The sequence below is a fragment of the Episyrphus balteatus genome, chromosome 2 (assembly GCF_945859705.1).
Source record: "Episyrphus balteatus chromosome 2, idEpiBalt1.1, whole genome shotgun sequence".
In the NCBI taxonomy this organism is placed as follows: domain Eukaryota; kingdom Metazoa; phylum Arthropoda; class Insecta; order Diptera; family Syrphidae; genus Episyrphus; species Episyrphus balteatus.
In genome coordinates this window covers 11,875,397-11,887,744 of record NC_079135.1, presented here as the reverse complement: position 1 = coordinate 11,887,744, position 12,348 = coordinate 11,875,397, and the positions used below count along the sequence as shown (strand labels likewise).

Genomic DNA, 12,348 nt, shown 5'->3' with positions numbered 1-12,348 from the left:
TGATTACATTCGATTAAAAAGTTTCTTCAGATTTCCTTTACACAAAATCCTTTTTGTTATCAAATATTTAAAGTTTTCTTGTGAATAGAAACGATACTTTTGCAACAGATAAGAGAAAATCTTGTGAAGAAGGGACATCTTGAAAGTTATGTTACGGGTCTCTTTTTTCAATAGGTTTATACTGAAAATTAAAGAATTTACAAACATAAATTAAAGCAAAATTTCTATCTTTGCCAAAATCTCTATTTCATCTCAACACTTCACTTATTTTATTTACAAAACCATTAATTTCTGCTAAGGGCACATTTCTTGCCAAAAATAAACTCTGCACATAAAGTTCAAAACTTATTTGAACTCATTACCTACTATAAATCACCTTTTGCCATAAAGCAAATATCTTTCTATGTAACAAGTAGTTCACTTAATTTCATATCTATTTAGACTTACATTAATCTTAAATCCATATACCCTAGCCACCATATAGTATACCACTTATAGGAGTCAAGTCAAACAAATATGTATACAAATGGCATTCTAATGCAAAATTTACTTCGCTAAAATACCAACGTTGTTAGTTTTATAAACTGTAAGTTAAGCCAATAAGTAACTCAAAAGGGCAAAAAGATACAAGATATAAATGTGTTGTATACAGTATTCCAGACGGAACAGAGCGGAGGTACACAAAAAGGTGAAACCTCCAGTTAGCAAAAGCAAAAGTATGCAAGCAAGCAAATTCCAACACAATAGAAGGCAAACACATTGTGGTTTTGGTTTTGGGGGGCTTTTGCAAAATCTCAGGGTCTCCACTCAGGTCAATGGCAAAAAGTGTTTCCCACCCATTTTCAACATCGAACTTATAACTGTTGCTGCTACTTCTGTATGAGTTGTTGGTAAACTTCTCTTCTCAAAGACGACGAACTTTTTTTTATATATCCCTGTACAACTCTTTCTCCATTTGTACTATATGAATGAGTATTGAGTATTAGATTTATACATTCACTTTTCAAATAAAAAAGAAGCATCACAGATGTGCACAATACATCGTGGTTTGAGTTCTTCTTTCTTGCTCAGTTAGTATAGTCCCCCTTCTTTTTGTAAGTCTTTTCAAAGTTATTTTGCTGGAGTTTTAGGGTGTGGGGGTATGGAATTTTATATTCAACAGGCTTTCATGCGTGTAAGGCTAATGGGTTTCACCCACGCAAGGTGCACATAAATAAAAGAAAAAGAACTTTTTTTGCTTCAGTTGTTATCTCAGTCTTTCTCTCTGGCTTACAATTATTATTTAAGAAGGAATCCTGATGGCAATATTGCGGGTTATGACATGAATAATGACTATTTGAGCTAATGATGATAAGATAGTTTAAGTGGGCTAAACAATGTTCATTTCATTTTGTAGGAAATTCAAATTATTTGTTTTCGTATATGGCTAGGTTGAAGTCATTTCAAAGATTTGTCAAAGAGTTAACAGATTAGTCGTTGTCAGGAAATTTAAGAACAAACATTTACAGATGTAATCAGATTTCTTACTTTAGTTTAGGCTAATCTAAAAAAAAAATATTTAAAGAAGCAGTTTCTAATGGAGATTAAATATCTTTAATCTATTCACAACTTTAAAGTAGTCGTAACACATAAAATTATTATTACTATTTTGAGTTAGCGTATAACACCTAAAGGACGAAATTTAGACAAATATACGCTTATTCAAAGGACATTTAATTTCCAACATTTTTAACTTCCCAAACATGGTCATGTTAAGAATCACAACAAAATTGAATGAGTGCATGAATCCTGAAATCCCTTTACTCAGCGAAAAAGCCCAAATGCAATATTTTTAATGTAAGTGCCCATTGGTGTTGAACTCCTGCTTTTTAATTGAATATATTTTTATATGATCAACCAAACTGAATCACGGATTTCAAAGAAACACTTAAAAAAAGCCTTTTTTTCCTGTGAAGCAAGTCTCTTTTGCCAGTCAAAGTAAATTCTGGGCACTTCACAGTACAAATAATTGTATGAACAAATTCTTGGAAACTCATTTCATAAGAGCTTCTCACTCGGAGGGGGTAAGGTGGCAGAAGGGAAAGTAGACTTTTAAATGCATTTCATGAAGTTTCAATTCGCATGCACTCAATGTAGACTTAACTCATTTTATTCCACAAATTTAATATTGCAAAAGTTTAACTATTATGACTTTTAATAAATGACTTGAAATAAAAAAACAATAAGACTTTGTAAAATAATCTTTGTTAGCCGACACGTCTTTTAATACCGATCAATATTTTTTTAAAGTTAAGTTTCAAGAAATTAGTTTAACAGAATCCGTAAATACACCAAACTTTTCTTTTCCTAGTAGTTTCGTTCTTGTTGATTCTCATCGTTTCAAGTGACCCTTTTTTGTATGAGTTTGAATGAAATTGTTCGATATTTCAGTCAATTGATGATATTTTACCGCAACTTTAATCTTATGTAAAACGAAATTTGCATTTTATCAAATAAGTTCACTGAAGTTATTAATTGGCTTCAAAGGGATGAAAAAATATGTTTTTTTTTTAATTTTTTTTTTTTTTTTTTTCATTAATACGTCCCATGATTAAATAGACCGAGAGCCCAGAAAATCAAATTCGTATCTCACAATTATTTTGCTTCTAATTCACATTCAATGTATACTAATTTTCTTTTTTTTTCATTCTTATTTCAGTGAAAAATAAAAATAAAGAATTAAAGACTTTTTATGGACTGTCAAATAGAACAATTTCAAATTGGTGTTTGTGTTAAATGCAATAAAACTAAAAGAAAAGTATAAAAACAATCTATTAAAAAACAAAGTTTAGAAGAAAAAACAAAAAATTCTCAATAATGTCAAAGAACGCCGAAGATGCGTTCAAAAAACTTCATAAAACCGCCTATGAGCATATAACTGAAGACATAGTTGATTGGTGTATACGCAGCGATGCATATAGAAAACCAAAAATTTCTCTATCCACATCGGCAACAACACCACAATCTCCATCATCACATCAACAAATGAAGAGGCGACGAAAAAAGAAGAATAACTCCACCCTATCGCCGGCATCAGTAGTTGCTGCTATAACACAAGACACATCACAATCATCACCACCACCATCACCACAACCAACAACACCCCTAATTTTGTCATCGGCAACATTCAATAACAATCATCTGCAGCATTTGTATCCACTGAATATTCCAGACATTGCCACAGCCGCCGCCGCCGAAAGGAAGGCCACCACCAGATCCTCTCATATTTACCAGCAGCACAATAATTCCATCAACTATGGCAACAGCAACACTCTAAACCTGTACTATTTGTATGGGGACTCCCTGGCCCGTTGTGGCCAGTTGCGTGAGGCCTTCGATATTTATGCATTTATAGCGAGCAATTATCTAGACGGGTGTATTCCGTTAGCGCGTTTAAAAGTTCTCTCGTCCACATTGATCGATTACATAAGCAGTACCTCGGCAACAGTAGCAGCTTCGAAAACAACCACCACCCCTGCCACGGTTGCCCCTGCAATTCGAAGGGTAGCCAGTAGCAGTCTTGCTATGGAGACTAATTCTACGATCGGTGGCGGTGCAATGGCAGCTTCCACTGTGCCGATGCTTAGTACAAACACCAACAGTTGTGATCGAGTGAGATTTTCTAAAAATAAACGTATTCAGCGATACTGGAAAGATGGTGGCGGAGGTGGAGGTGGCGGCGCTAGCAATGGTAGTGGGCGATTCAGCCACGATGTGACGGGACTATGTGACGAGAGTCATGTAGATTTCTGTGACGTTATGCCAAATGACGTCACCGCCCAGAAACAACAAAATTCTGTGACAATTGAGGCCGAATTGGACCCACTGATGTGTCCTCAATGTCGAGACATCCTTCGGTGTCCAGTGACGGCAAATTGCGGCCATAGCTTTTGTCGGGAATGCTGTGAAGCAGCAACCATGTGCCCTGTGTGTCGCATCAAATTTCCAACGTCATTTACTCCCGCATCTGCTGCAGCATCAACCGAATTCCCGCCGTCGTCGTCTGACCAAATGATGGGCGGCTCGTTATACAATTCCAATACAAGTGCGTCACAATATATGAACTTTACTTCCGATAGAGGAGCGCCAAGAGCTATCACCAATACAGCCGCTCTATTGCATAACACAACCAGCAGTAGCAGCAGTAGTAGCAGTACCAGCAATGGTGGCAGCATTGGAAATTATCATCCGCATGCCAACGGCAATAATAATATTTCAATGAAATTCATGCCGGATGTGCTCGTCAGGCGTCTGGTGGATAAATGGTGGGGTGCCGATTTGCAGGCCAAAACAATCAACGAAAGGGCAGCAAGTTTCTTGAGCTTGAATCTTCTCGATGATGCCCTAAAGTTCTGCAATGTCAGTTTGGAAAAATGTAAGTTAATGCTAAATTTTTATATTTTCTTTCTCTTGTTTCATTTAATATTCTTTGTATGACTGCATTTAATGTCCTTTATTTGAGATATATATATTTTCTGGGTCAAGGACCTTTTGGCTTTTGTTATATTGCTGCTGATGTTATAAGTTCATGCGTCGTCGGTGTCGTCGCTATGCCCCGATGACGTAGACAATGTTACCGAACCGAACCGACCGACCCCCATAGAGTTAAGTGTATCCAAGCATTAAACGAGTGCGGGAAGAAGAAACAAGAGAAGAGTAGTGATATGGTCTCTTTTGTATTCGGTGTACATATAAAATACCACTGAGAGAAAAACTCATCCTTTGTCATACACATATACACACTACACGCGCTTACTCATATTATATCCAGTCCTGTATGATAGTTGACAACACACAGAGAGATGGAAAATATGTGATTTTCTGGCCAAACATGAAATTGTGGAATATTCTCATGGGGATTGATATTACAGTGTGGTGTCCTATGACATAGAGATATTTGTTTTCCCAACAATTTTTTGCCTGTTTCCCATTTGTATTTTTTATTATCATGATTTTGCCACGGTTATTTAAATTTTCTCTTTGTTTTATGGTATTTTTCCTTCTTTTTTGTCGAATGTGAAAAATTGCTGTTTTATTTATTGTAATTTTGTGTTTTTTCTGTTGAAAAAAATTCATGAAATGGGAGGAATTTTTTTTTAACGTTCATTATTTATTTAAGTTATTTTAATGGAAAACGATTTAAGATAAAAGTTAAAATATTAAATATTTATATAAAATATTTTCGAGATAAGGCGAAAGTTAAAATTACATTTTATGTTATAAAATCATAAAAGTTTCAGTCAAAATAATTGAAATAATTTTTTCTTTTCTATAAAAAAAAAAATATGTGAGTGGATTAATTTAAATGGGCCCTTGAAACCATGAGAATCAACAAGAACGAACAAAAATTAGACACATGCTGTTTGTTCTTGTTGGGTTTTCCCTAATTGTATTATTATTTAATTTCCCAGTAAATTAAGTATTAATATGAAATTAATAAACACATACATATTTTTGTTCAACATAATCCCAAAACATACCTATGGGTTATCTTAACATTACTGACAGAGGCAAAAACATAAATCATCATCTTGAAGAAAAAAAAAAAAAAAAACTCATCACTCACATTTGTGTGTGTATTTAATGTATTTAGGTACTGTTTCTCTTAGTATTTAATATTCTGGAAATTAATATAATTATAGGTCTTCAATTCACACAAATGAATTTGAGTTGAAGTAAAGGTTAATTTCTGTTGATAAGAGACACCGACCGGTGATATGAAGAAGAGCGATGACACAGACTCGTTCAAAAATAACCTTGATGTTATGCAACAATTAAGATTAATTATGACAATAATCAAATTGTGTTCACCTGGGTCGCACAAGCTTAATGTGTTGTTGCCATGACTCAATGTTTTGTAATTAAGTTGGGAAGTGATAAGGAATAATAGAGAGAAATTTTTTTGTTTCAATCTTTAAACTATCGTTAGCAATAGTTTTTGATTTTGATTAGTTTGTTAGAAATTTATTTTCTTTATAGGTACTAACTTAGTTAATAGGGCCTTATTTCGTCCATCTGTTTGTCTAATTGAATTTTCTCCATTTGAAGAAAGCAGATAAATTAATTAAATTAAAACCTATAACTAAATAAAAACGCATTGAAAAGTATACGAAATTTATGACTGCTTCTAATTAAAAAAAAATCATTAAAGCCGTTTTTTTTTTAGAATTTTTCGTTTGAAGAAATTCTTCGAAGACGAATAATTATTTTTTTTACTAATACGCCCATTAATACCGACCAATTTATTTCATCTAAAATCTAAGATCTAACTAACATCGCTATAAAATAATTGAACCCCGTCACCCTACTTAAAAAACTTACAAAAATCTTATACGGTTTCCACAGCCCTATAATAATTTTATATAATTTAATTAATAAAATAAAAATAAAGGGTTAAGGGAGGTAAAAGTACATTATTATATTTACTTCACTAAAAAATTATTTTACAAATCCGAAAGTAGAAAACTTTTCATTTCGTAGTAGATTCAATTCGAAGTGCTTATTAAACTTAGAAATTAAAATGTTCGTTCTTGTTGATTCTCATCGTTTCAAGGGACCATTTTTTATACGGGTTTGAATGAAATTCTTTGATAATTTAGTGAATTGATGATATTTTATAGCAACATTATTTATATTTAACAGAAAATTTGCATTTTTATTTATTTACTTCAAATGGAAGGAAAATACAGGGTGTCCCACAGTCACCGCCCCAAATGAAAACCATGGATTCTTGAGGTCATTTTAAGTCGAAAAACTTAAGAGGTAATTTTCTCGTTATCGTCCCGTTTTCGAGTTACCACGGTTTTTATGATTTTTGTTCTCTTGTCCTTTAACTGGCCGTATCTTTGCCAAACTACGTGTGATTTGAAAGATTTTTTTTACAACCAATCAAGAATTTATTACAGTTTAAGTTTGTCTCAAAACTTTTTTTTCTGCGGACAACCGTTTCTCCACAATTTTGCATTAAACACAATTTTCTTCGTTTTTTAAGTTGTTTTTTACACTTTCATATCATTTAAGTCAAAAAAACACGTTAATGAGTATTAATTTTTTGTGCTTTTTATTAAAGCCCAGTTTATTTTCATAAAAAAAATAAGTTTTATTTCATAAAAAAGGCTACTGAAAGTAATTTAAAAAAAATAAACAAACTGAGTGAATTAAAAAAAAAAATAATTTTTAAATAAAAAATTAATTTAAATGAATTAAAAACTTTTTCTGAGCTATTGTGGTTAAGAAAAGAACAAATAGATAAAGCTCAGAAAAAGTTTTAATTCATTTAAATTAATTTTTTATTTAAAAATTATTTTTTTTTTTAATTCACTCAGTTTGTTTATTTTTTTTAAATTACTTCCAGTAGCCTTTTTTATGAAGTAAAACTTATTTTTTTTATCGAAATAAACTGGGCTTTAATAAAAAGCACAAAAAATTAATACTCATTAACGTGTTTTTTTTGACTTAAATGATATGAAAGTGTAAAAAACAACTTAAAAAACGAAGAAAATTGTGTTTGATGCAAAATTGTGGAGAAACGGTTGTCCGCAGAAAAAAAAGTTTTGAGACAAACTTAAACTGTAATAAATTCTTGATTGGTTGTAAAAAAAATCTTTCAAATCAAACATAGTTTGGCAAAGATAAAGCCAGTTAAAGGACAAGAGAGCAAAAATCATAAAAACCGTGGTAACTCGAAAACGGGACGAAAACGAGAAAATTACCAGTTAAGTTTTTCGACTTAAAATGACCTCAGGAATCCATGGTTTTCATTTGGGGCGGTGACTGTGGGACACCCTGTATACATATTTTGAATCAAAATAATTTTTTTAACGAAAACGTCCCATCTTCTATCTTATTAATAATCTTATCTGCATGTTAAATATCTGATTATTCAATTAAAATAAAATAATAATAATCAATTCTAAAGAAACCACTTTCTCAATAAATTCACACAAAAAAAAACATTCCCTTAACAAAAACAAAAATAATAATCTTAATACAGTCCTCTTCAGAAGTAAAGTGGCAGTAAAACTCATGTCATGTCTCCCCAATCACAAGAGCTAGAAACAACCGGAAATGGTCACTCATGGTTTTATTGTCCTTTTCCATGCAATCACCACCACCACAGCACACACATGGAACAAACAATGACAATCACAAAACAACAAAATTCTTCAAAAAGAATGCATGACAACAACAAATGATAGTGTGATTCCACTTTCATTGTAGTCTTATGATGATTTTTTCTTTTCATTTGTTACAACTCAAGGGTGTGCAGATATAAACATCCAATCCAAAAGTTTTACTCCTTGTGACTCTTTCACCCCCTTAAAATAAATCGACATGTCTATCCAGTTCTTACACTTTTATTATTATTATTTTTATTTTATTAATTACAATCACACACTGTAACACCACCACTGTCTGGACGTGCGACTTTGTCGAGTACTCATTACAATAAATGCAACAAACAAATACAATTTGTATTAACAAATATCATTCTTTAACAAAATAAAATAAAAAAAAAAAAAAGGAAAAAACTAACTGCGAGACTTGTTATATCATCAACAACAAAACAACGTGCATTGCATAACCAAAAACAACGATAAACGTCACAATGCCGTGAACCAAGCAAACAAGCCGGCCTGGCCTATAGAGCTTGTATAAATAATGTACTTGAAAATTAAATAAACAAAGGAATACAAAAAAAAAAAAGCAAAAATAAAACAAACATTCACAGTGTGTGATTAATGATTCTTGTTTTTGACAATTCCAAGCGATTAAAATTGCTATCATTAAAATTCGATCAATAATTTATATTTTGTTTTCTGTTTTGTATTAAATTGCAGAAGTTCTTATCAATGCAATTGAATATGATATAAAATCGATTATGTGTGTATTAATTATGTAGAAGGTTGTTTTTAACCAAAACAAACAAAACAAAAAGCAAATAATAAAGTTATAACCTGTCAGTTGGGTTTCGTGGAATATAAGTAACGAGGTAGGTGTGACATAACATAACTCTCTGATAGACTAGCATAGTATAGAACTGTCATTTGAGTATAAATACAAGATGGCGAGAATGATAAAAGTATTTTTTTTTTCTTTCTGTTATGCATAGGGATGATTGTAAATAAATAAAATTTTTTTTCTTATAACATCGACACACACGTTATGTAGAATATCAATGATATCCACTTCCACTATGTAAGTTTTATACCTTTTTTTGTTGTTGTTGTTTTTGTTCTTCTAAATATAAAGCAAATATTTTATTATATCTATATCGTGTGTGTTTTGCGTCACTTTATATCTGTTACGCAACAGTGTGATAAATTTATATTTTAACTTCTTTTGAAGTGAGTTAGTATTAGCTAACATCAGCAGGCTTTTTTAAGGTGGTGGTAGAATGAGAATTATATTTGGCAACAAGTTGACTAAAATTGGGGTTGATATTCTGGGTTGGAATAGAATAGAAGAAAAAATGTTATGTGATAGGCATTTATAGACAGCTTGATACGCATACAAATTGAAAAGCTATCCCAGAGAGTCATAGTTGTTGACTTGTTGTCAATTTAATTTGGCAAAGTAAGTAGGTATAAGGAATTTTGATAAGCAACTTTGATTAAGAGAATAAATATAAATAAAAAACATACCCAACCCATATCAGACAAACTTCTGTGGGATCTTTATTTATTTTAAGAATATACATTGCTTTATCCAAACAATGCTTTAAAGTTACAAGAGTTAAATTTTAATTTTTTTTTGTCAAGGCTAAGGTGAGCTAACCGGACTCTAGTGTTTTTGCGAAGAAAGTACAGTTAACTCATTTTTTTAAAGAAAAACAGTGTTGAACAGTCTTTAAAACACTTGATACAAATACAATGGTTAAAGAGAGCACTAAGATTATAGGCTTTCACGAGTTGGGTATAGTGTTTTATGTACTGAATACAAACTTTCATCACCTGAATTTATACGTTCTGAGTGCTGGCTTTCCTGGTTTAAGTTCAAATGTTTGTACCCATTTTTATGTACGTAGTACAGATTTGTATGTACTGAGTTCAAGATCTTTAGTACTCAGTACAGGCTTTCAGAGTTTTATGTACTTATTACAGATTTGTGTTTACTCAGGAATCAGTTTTATGAACTGTGTTCAAACTTTGATGTACTGAGCACATTCTTTTAAGTTCTTAGTACAGAATTTTATGAGCCGAGTCAAATTTATATGTACTGAAAACATGCTTTTATAGTTTGAGTACAGAGTTTTTTGTACTGAGTACAAAATTTCATCTACTGAGTTAGATTCTAATGTACTGAGTGCAGACTTTCATGGTGTTAGTATAGAGTTTGTGTGCTGTCAAACTTTTGGCTTTCATGGTTTAACAACAGTACAGATTTTAATGTTCCCATTACACACTTTGATGTACTGAGTACAGACTTTTAATTACTAGGTACAAACTATTTTGTGAGCTAAGTCGGACTTTTATGTACTGATAACATGCTGTCATGGTGTGAGTGCACTGACTACATATTTATGCGTAATAAGTACAAAAATTAAAACTTAAACCATCACTAATGGTTACTCTATGTAAACTAAAATAAATTTTTTTTACTTGTAAAGTGATCAAAAAATAGTTCCAAACTAAGTACATAGTGCAGAATAAAGCACACACTTTTCAGTGATGATGTAAACGAACCAAACTTTTCAAAGGTTTTTTTTCTCACTAACTCCATAGCTTGCAAATGACTTTAAAGACCTTTCAAAAATTGAAACAGTCAAGTTTTTTTTTTTTAACTTTACAAGGTTCAAAAATAAAAAGTCCATTAAGTTTATTGAAGTCATTATAAAAGAAACTATTTGTGAGTTTCTATTTTTTTTTTCGTTTCACACCGTCCCACGTCAATATTGTTCAATCTATGTTCAGAAACACAAGAGTTGTTTTTTTTTTCAAGAATATAAACTCATTTCGCCTCCACATAAAATTGTTGCTTTATCTACCATCCTTCAATCCACCAACGACTTCTGACATAACCTTTATACACTAGGTAAAGTATATATTATATACTACACAGACAATGATGACGCACATCCTTGTTTACCTTGTCCTGGATCTCGCGCTGTTTTTGGAACACATACAAAAAGCATCTATAACAAACTTCTTCTCAGAGTCAACCCTAAAACTATCCCGAAAAGGAGGTTAATATTATTTCACCCCATACTGCTCTCTCATACTCTCACACACTATCCCAACTATCCTTTGATATTACGAACAACAAAAAAAAAATTGTAGTAAAATGTTCATTAAAAGTTCAAACAATACACTTGGGAGAGTGAGAGAGAAGAAGAGATAGTAGAAAATAGTTAAAATTGCTTAAAGAATTCAGGACATGAAAAATCCCAAAGCATTCTGTTTAATAGCAAAAAACAAAAACTTAATGAGCACACAGGCACACGAGCAAATATAAATATATTACGTGTACGCAATCACATTAACCTTCTGTCGTGTAGACATAGTAAATAAAATAGAAAAAAATCTTCTCATTCTCACTCACAATAGCAGCACAAAAAAAACGCACATCGTACTATTAGATCAGACAAAGAAGATTCCGGCGGTGTCGTATAGTTGTAGCTGCCTTCGTCGTAGTTCTAGTCATAGTCGTCGAACTGTCAACTAGCGATGTTGGCGTTGTGCGGCGCGACAGCGGAAGATATAAAAATATATTCTAGACGTGCGACGACTGTCACGTACGGATTTTAAGCTTTAGCTATTTTATTTCTTATTTTTTTTTTGTCTTGTCTACCAAGACATTCATATTGCTTCTCTCAGCTTCCGCTTTTACAAAACTTAAAAAAATGATTCATTTATGATTTTTTTTGTCTTATATTGTGGTGTAGTATTAAAAAAAATCCTCATTCCCATCCTACCGGAACTTACCAACAACAAAATAAAAAATCAAACAAAAGACTCGCAATAATCATAATAAAATCAGCTCTTAGACATTTTATTTATGTTCTTTGGCATCAGTTTTTTCTTGAAAATTGAAAGGTCAACTTAATGGTCTTTGATTGCGTTAAGGACTTTAAGGTTTTATGTAAGAATTTAGTTAAGATGAAATTGATTTTTTTGTATTTGTTAATAAATTGAAAGGAAATTCTTATAATATTTGTGTCTCTAGAACACAATTGTTTTGACATTTTCTTTAAAATTTAAAATATTAAACCTTTCAATTCAATTCTAGAACTGTACTGATTTAATTGAACTAAATCTAGTCTTCTTCTTTTTCTTCTATTTCTACTTCTTCTTCTAATTCTACTTCTTA

The 12,348-nt window shown here is 31.7% G+C and overlaps 1 protein-coding gene across 1 annotated transcript in view; it reads left to right on the top strand.

The window, feature by feature from the left end:
• The first annotated feature begins 2,706 nt into the window (after window positions 1-2,706).
• The window catches only part of LOC129910698 (LON peptidase N-terminal domain and RING finger protein 1), a 50,867-nt gene continuing 41,225 nt past the window's right edge, over window positions 2,707-12,348 (top strand). The window contains exon 1 of the mRNA XM_055988174.1: window positions 2,707-4,414. Coding sequence (XP_055844149.1) covers window positions 2,857-4,414 — 1,558 coding nt within the window. The 5' untranslated portion in view covers window positions 2,707-2,856. The remainder of the gene's footprint in view (window positions 4,415-12,348) is intronic.